Genomic DNA, 7,882 nt, shown 5'->3' with positions numbered 1-7,882 from the left:
TCTGTAGTCACATACAACATAAAAAAACAGAGGTGATAAAGAAAAAGGCTTTGTAATAGACAGAACACTGCCAAGCAGCTTTAAATTGAATTACACAGCCTGCTAATCTTTACGATGAAATAAAATTTCTTTGAACACTACACATTATACTAAAATCTGCAGTGCTTTCTCCCCAGCCCCAACCTCTCTCTGCTCAAAGCAACTCCTCCACCTCGAAACCATTGTTCTTTCTAGGCAGGAATGTGATGCTCTAGTAACAGAAAGACTTGTTTTAATTAGAACATTGTTAATATGTTGTGTGTGTGGTGTGAAAATTCAGGAGAGAGGTCTTTCTGCACTTGGTATTTTGGACGCAACATTAAATTTGTAAGTGACAAATGAAATTGATAGTGTACAAAGAATCAATCCTTTGAGTGCTTCCCACTGAACTCATTCTCATTACACTACGTGGCTCTGGCAGCAATATTGGAGGAAGGATCTGATGACAATGTCTATAAAACTTTCTATTGGAGTGGCATTAGTTGTTTCATGCCTGGTCAGTACCACAACCATAAGTCTCTGTTCTGTTTTCAAGTGGTTTTGCAGGAATAGAGGGAAACTGAAAGCAAGAATTATTTTGGTTATTTTATAAATTTGGTTTGGTTATGGTTTGTTACTAGAAATCTGATCATCCCCTTCTCCTTCTAAGACAATATCAGCAGCCCAGGCAAAGCAGATCCAAGGAATGACCAAGCAATTATTGTGACTGAAAAATCCATTCAAGAACTGAGCAATACTTTCCAGCTCTTTTCTTTCACTGAAAATTACCAACGGAATATGTTAGATCTAAACATATAAAGAGCCACTCACTCCAGAACATAATTCTCTTTGAAAGCACATTTCACCTGAGCCAAGTTTTCCAACAGCTGTCAAATAACACCTTTATATTTGCTTTGACTGACCATGGTAATTCATACAGAGAAGTTTACACTTTAGTAGTGAGCACAGTTTAAAAAACCCTCGATGTTTCTCTATGTGCCATTAGGAGACAGCAAAACCAGATTTTTGTGAAATCTCTCTATGAAAAATTGCCAGGAATAACAAGAGGAAAGCAAAAAAACAACCAATCAGACATGAATGAACTTACACTGCTCCTCAGGCACAAATTCCACTTTAGTCAGTGGAAATTTTACTGTCTTGACACTCATTTTAACCTATTATTTCTATTTTACTTTCTAAGTTATACTTCTAGCATTCTGTTTTCCAAAAAGCATCTAGTGCCTTGACTCAGAGCAGAGGATTTTGGTACCAGAAATCCACATGGCTGGATTTTTCCCACTATTTTATAAATATAGTAAAATGTAACATTCAAATTATTTCTGTATTCTTTTGAAAAGAATATGAAATTAGTAATAATCTATCAAAAAAAAGGTACATGCAAATAAAAGCTGAGCACTGATGATTAATTCAGTCAAGCCATATGGGAATTTAAAACTAAGCACAAATGGGAATTTAACCATGGCATTAAACACAGCTCAAGTTAGAACAAAAGCAAAGGAAATAATCTTAAGTAAAATCATAGAATCAACCAGGTTGGAAAAGACCTCCAAGAGCATCAAGTCCAACCCTACTGTGGCTATCAGCCCATGGCACTAAGTGCCACATCCAGTCTCAGCTTGAAAACCTCCAGGGATGGTGAATCCATCACCTCCCTGGGCAGCACATTCCAATGCCAAGGAGTGATACTTCAATAAAACTTAAATAAACTTGGAAGAAGTTTTAAAAAACTTCACAGTAAAGACAGAGTGAGATACATGCCCAGAGAACTAAATAAGTAAAACCCCATCAAACCAAAAAGAACCCTTGAAGATTCGACATCTCATCTTATAAATCTGGGAGGTTCTTGAACGAAACTGCATCAACACGTTCCAGACTCACAATATTCAGCACCTTGAATTAGTAAGCAAGCAGAGACACCAAAGCTGTCTGTCCAGGCTTCCCAGTGCACCTCCAGGTAAGCTATTTCCATCCCATTCCAGGGTCTGAAGTCTAAGGAATCATAGAATCATAGAATTTAAGGGTTGGAATGGACCTTACAGATCATCCAGGCCCAACCCTTGCCCTGGGCAGGGAAAGGCTCTTCACCAGAACCACCACAGAAGACACAGTTCTTTTCAAAATCAGACTAATAGATTTTCCAGGGAGTTGCCTCCCTCTCTCCCAGAACAGCTGTGCAAAATTCATACATACTTAGGGGATTAAAGCTACCTCAGCATTTTCTTTCACTTGCAATGAATGCATTTTTTTTTTCAAGTGCTAAGAGTTTTGTTCATCAAAATGGTATTTTATGTTTAGTCAATTATTCATTCTAGCTATAACATGCAGAGCAATATAGAGTTCAAAATATACTCCAGATGGCAAAACCAGAAATCAGAAATAAATCAATTTATAAAAATAGGATGAGATTTGTTTTTATTGCCATAATTTTACCTTAAAATATTCATAAGCTTCCTTCTGGTTCTAAATTAATCCAGAATACTTTGAGCTAATATCCCTCTGAACTTGGGAGAAATTTAGGGCTTACTGGTTTGTTTTTATTATCAAAAAAAAAGTGTCATGTCAGATGCCAAAACAATTCACATCAGAAATAGACTTTTACAGAGGAAAAGCCCTCGAGAACAAATACTTCATCACACTGAAACTGTTCTCAGTGTACATTAGCAAAAGGAACACACTTACACCAAACCCTAAATGAAACATGCCTGGGGAGGAGATGAAGGCAGATAAAAAGGGGGAATAACTAAGCCAGAGCAGAGAGATTGAGACAGGATAAAAGTGGGATGTGACCCTGCATTTTTTAAACAGTGATAAGAAAAGAGCTTGATCTTACTGTTTTGGTACTATTGCACCACTAAATTACACTTTCTTCAGGATCAAATTCTATTCTGGCAGGTATCTGGCTTAACAGTTTTGAATATAATTTCAAATTTTTACAGCACTAATGCAGAGTTTGAAGTGTGGCCTGGAACCAGGTGTCTGTCCACACATCCACAAGCAACAGCACATTTCCATTTTCATGGAATCAGAGAATTTTAGGGGTTGGAATGGACCTTACAGATCAACTAGTCACTTTTGTCATCTACTCCACAAAGCAACCAGCAATTCCAAGCTGACACTGCTGTATTCAATAACTAAACATTCACACAAAAATGATCACAAGTAACTGACAATACTTTTCTGGTGACCACATTCATATATGTGGAATTACAAGAAAACATTAAAATTGTATAATCATTCTTTTACTTTCATTTCAAGAGACCTGATCAAGAAACTACAGCACAGAAAAAAAGGTTTTATTGTAGCTCTATCAATAATGTTTACACTAAAGGCAAACATATAGTGCAGGTAAAGAAGTATTTGTTCCACTACAAACTCATATGTATATGACCACTAAACCACTCACAAAGTTTCTGGAGTGATTATCCCCCAGAAACTAAAAGAAATAGACATGCAAAATAAAAGTAAGACTTGAAAGAAAAAAAACTATGAAGTGATCAAGTGCTAAATCCCAGAAAAACCTAGCAAAATTCAACTCCAGCTCCACAGACATTGACCAGCAGTAATTTCACCTACTGAATTTATTTGTGTCTAGCACTGCAGGATTTTGCCTACTTGGTGCAGTGATGTGCTTGGTATTCCAAATCTTGCACAGCAAAAAAACTTCAGGACCAAATGAACACAGGAAGAGATAACCCCTAAACAAAAAAAAGTACAAAAGTGGCTATTTGAGAAAAAATTACTAAACCAGACGTAAATTATTCACACAAGTAAGGACAGGTACAATTAGGCCCATACTGAGCTCAATACACATAGCAACATTCATGAAAGATCTGCCTGAATTCATCTTTGCTTTCTCTTCAGTTCTTACGTGTTATTCCATCACTTCCCATCACACAGGAAAGGAAATATTGTACTACAAAAACAGAGCTATAATTAGATGTTCCTGTGTTTCATTTCACACCTATGACTGAATGAGAGTGGATGGGGAAAATATGAACAGAGATAATAATAGCAAGTTGAAACTTCAGTAAGACATATATTGGGCACAGAATAACATCTTAATTCTTCCTCAGCTCTTAATGCAGTGTTTACTGCAAAATCAGTTAAGTTGCTATAAGAGATTTTTAATGAAAACAATTATAAATTTAAAATAACTGTGTTTAAGGCATTTAACAGTCACTGAGGTCAAGTGATTACAGCAGTTACAAGACCCAAGGGACATGTTCACACCAAAACAAAGTGAATAAATTACCTCAGCCAGTGTATGTAATCACTAAGTGACCACAGAGGTTATTCAATGTATAAGCCCAGATGAGTTCCACGCAAAACCAATAATGAAAATGTAACAGCCAAAGGGAAAAAAAAGCATAAGAACTAGTATAAGTTGCAGGAAGGGCTGAGAACAAGGAAGACTGGAAAAAAGAGTGTGGAAAACACATTCCATGGTTGGCCTGTGGAGGCGAAGAAGAAGTATGTGTGCTAATGAAAAGGACAAGGTGCTGAACATTCTTCCCAGGTGAGAGACCCAAAGTGTTGCAAAGGGATGCAAGAGTCACAAAATATAGAAGTGCAGAGCTGACAGAAGTGTTCTCAGCCCTGTCTAACTCTGGTATATGTAATGCCCAGTGAAGTACAGGTGAGGCAGAGTTCAGAATAATCATCTTTTAACTTTTTCCCTTGGCTTTCCTGCCAAGAAAATTATGGACAGTTGTTGTGTCTTAATTATCCCATTGTATAATCCTAGTGGAGATGAGACTCTGTTTTTTACCACAGAGTAGGGAAGATAAGCTGTAGAGTGAAGCTCAGCTTTGATCTCACTCCTCTCTCTCATGGCATAAATGATACAGATTCCTTGTCTTCATCACACTTTTACAACACAGTGTGGAGAAAACCATGCCCACAAAAGATACAAACACCTTTTTCCATAAGGACAACATTATATTGAACAGCAGTTCTCAGTGTGTTGCTTCAGAATAAGGTTTCTACCAACTACAATGGAAAAAGATACCTCCCACCACACAGCAAGAAGGAAAGGGAATCCTGCTTGTTCCTGTCTGGCACTGGGATGTATTTTTTAAACTACTGCAGGTCATCCCCTCACAACCTCACAACTAAATCTTCACCATACACATGGTGTATAGTAAAATAGTAAATAGTAAAAAACAATCACACATTTTGCAGATAGGAGCCTGAAATAAAGTGGCAAAAGGGCATGCCTGACTTTAGTGTTTTGGTTCCAGGTGAGGAGGACAGCACTGGAGCAAGAAAAGATTCCCCAGGGGAATCCATTTGCTGCCTCACCCTATGCCAGGAACCTAATAACTGGTATTGTCATATATATGAAAATGCAAGTGGACTCTGAGCATTTCCTCTGTAGCTGAAATATGAAAGCCTGAGGCCAAAGCCAGTAGGTCCTCACACAGTCAAAGCATCCATCAATGGAACTGACTGCCTGAGAATGCAAAATCTGCCTTCTCATGGAAATACTACACTGACTTCTACAAGAACTATACATATGCTAAGAAAGCCCTTGGGTAAATTATTGAGGCTGCAGCATGACCTATTCAAAGATTTATAATTCTTCTGTTGTGAATATTAAGCCAAGGACCTATGTGAGAATGCCAATACCATATGATTTCCCATGAAAGGGTGAAAGAACACCAGCAGATTATTTGGTTTGGCTTTCTACATCCCTAGGTCAGTGTTCTCAAATGCCAAGCACTGGGCATGGGCTCTGGACATATTAAAACACTTGTGAAATTACTCAAAGTCCAAAGAGGAACTTTGGGGACCAGACATTGCACTTAGCCCTGCACTTTGGAGGTCTGTCCTCTCCAGAAATCAATTCCCATTCTGGAGCTGCCTGGCATCCAGAACAACTGAGTCCTGCCCAGCTTCTCTAGAGGACTGAAGCTCAGCAGAATCCATCATCCACTCCCAGGGAAGCTGTGCAGCCTCCCATCACCTTTACTTTGCTTACTGCTAACCTGCTGGCTCCTCTCCTTTGCAACACTCACATTGACAAGTTACCACAAAGGACACACAAGAGTTTAGGTAATGATTCCTACTGTGCCTCTTCCCTCATCCTATGACATATCCACCTGCTTCTGCTGCTTCTAACTTCCCATTCCTGCAACTATGTTCCTAGGAAAAGGATGGGCTTGAGCCCATCAAATCTAGCACTGCTTTCTGGAAAGAAGAACAAGAAAACTAAATTACAGTGATATAGCAGTATTTGGAAGCCCCAGATGCACATGCACAGCAATAAAAAGAAGGAAAAACACTTGAAAATTGAGCTGTGAAAATCAGGGGAGGTCAGGTAAAAAGAACAGTATGGAGAAAATGCAAACGAGGATGAAAAGACAGACAATGTAGAAGTCCTTCTATCTAAAAATTCCTTTTGTAACTCCAAATGTTATCTACCTATCTCTTGAAGGGTCAGCCAAGGAACTCCAATGGAATAAAATGATGCTATTAAAGGCATGTAGAGATGCTGCCATCATCCACAGAAGGCAAGAGAGAGTGCAGTGACAGAGGTGAAGCCTGATGACCAAGCTGTGCTTTCCAAGATTTTTATATAATCCTGTAAATACATTCTAATGCTTCTCGAAGATCAGCATCATCAGCCTGCAGTCACAGTACTCTAACTCAAAGGGACAAGCACGTGAATACCACCCCAAAAAATTCTCCTCTTCCAAACAGTATTATTGATTCTGCCACCCTATACTGTGGGAAGAAGCAATTTCAAAATTTCCAAATACGTTGTAGCTTCCAGCACTGCTTTAAGTTATGGTAAACCCAAAATGCACTGAGCAATAGTTTTGGCTGTGGATATAAAGGCCCCAGCATCAACTAATGAGACACTGTGTTCATTAGCATGAGGTGCCACCACCTCCTCAGAGCTCACATAGGGCTAACACAGTTCTTGCTGTGGAACAACAGATTCTTTTCCCCCAAGATAATGCAGAAATGCAGCAAAATCTCTAAATTTGTCTTAATTAACAAAATTACACTGAGGCTAGCAACAGCACATCACATGAGAACAAGTGAAGTAAGGGTGGGGAGAGATTTTCAAGCGCTCTAATTCAATTAGGAGGCAGTGAGTGACACTTGGACAGGAGAGGTTAATTGGGGTCACCAAAACGCACTAATTCCTTACCTAACCAGTCATTAAACTTCTTAACCTCTGAGGGCAGTCCCAGCTCGGTGAAATCGCCCGTGTGGAGAAGGATGTCCCCATAAGGCATCTGGATGCCATCTGTTCTGGAGTGTGTGTCTGAGACGCAGACAAAGCGCGTGTGGCCCGCTGGTTTTGGAGTGTCATACGGGATGGGGTCGACCCTAAAGCAGACACATAAAGATCTTGTAACAGTGACAAGGTTAAAACCCTCACATCTATTATTTCAGCCATCAACACCCAGCTCTCTCTCCAAAAGCATGCACACATACACACATCCATTTACACACACATCCACACACCGTGCTGGAAGAAACGACTGCAACACTGCCAAAAATCCAGAAGGGACCACAGTGCTTCTTAAAGACTTACCTGGTAAGGAAGAAAGATGAAAACGGTCAGTTTCACACTGTAAAGTTAATTTAAACATTGGAAAAAAATGGATCTGAGAGACTTTGAATTTGGATATGTTTTCACTCATCTGCCTTATAAATGAACAGGTATCATAGAATCATAGAATGAAACAGGTTGGAAAAGATCTCCAAGATCATCAGTCCAACCCTACCATGGTTACCAGGTCATGGCACTAAGTGCCACATCCAGTCTCAGCTTGAAACAAACCATTAAATCTCAGGTCTCACAGGGGAGCCAGGAACAGGCTCTCAC

At 39.3% G+C, this 7,882-nt stretch overlaps 1 protein-coding gene across 1 annotated transcript in view; it reads right to left on the bottom strand.

The window, feature by feature from the left end:
• LOC103802391 (metallophosphoesterase MPPED2) overlaps positions 1–7,882 on the bottom strand; it is a 52,556-nt gene that overhangs the window by 13,497 nt on the left and 31,177 nt on the right. The window contains exon 2 of the mRNA XM_009074858.1: positions 7,199–7,380. Coding sequence (XP_009073106.1) covers positions 7,199–7,380 — 182 coding nt within the window. The remainder of the gene's footprint in view (positions 1–7,198; positions 7,381–7,882) is intronic.

Source organism: Acanthisitta chloris, unplaced genomic scaffold, assembly GCF_000695815.1.
Source record: "Acanthisitta chloris isolate BGI_N310 unplaced genomic scaffold, ASM69581v1 scaffold9715, whole genome shotgun sequence".
NCBI lineage: Eukaryota > Metazoa > Chordata > Aves > Passeriformes > Acanthisittidae > Acanthisitta > Acanthisitta chloris.
Note: the sequence above shows the minus strand (reverse complement) of the source record. Positions and strands in the feature narration are given on the sequence as shown.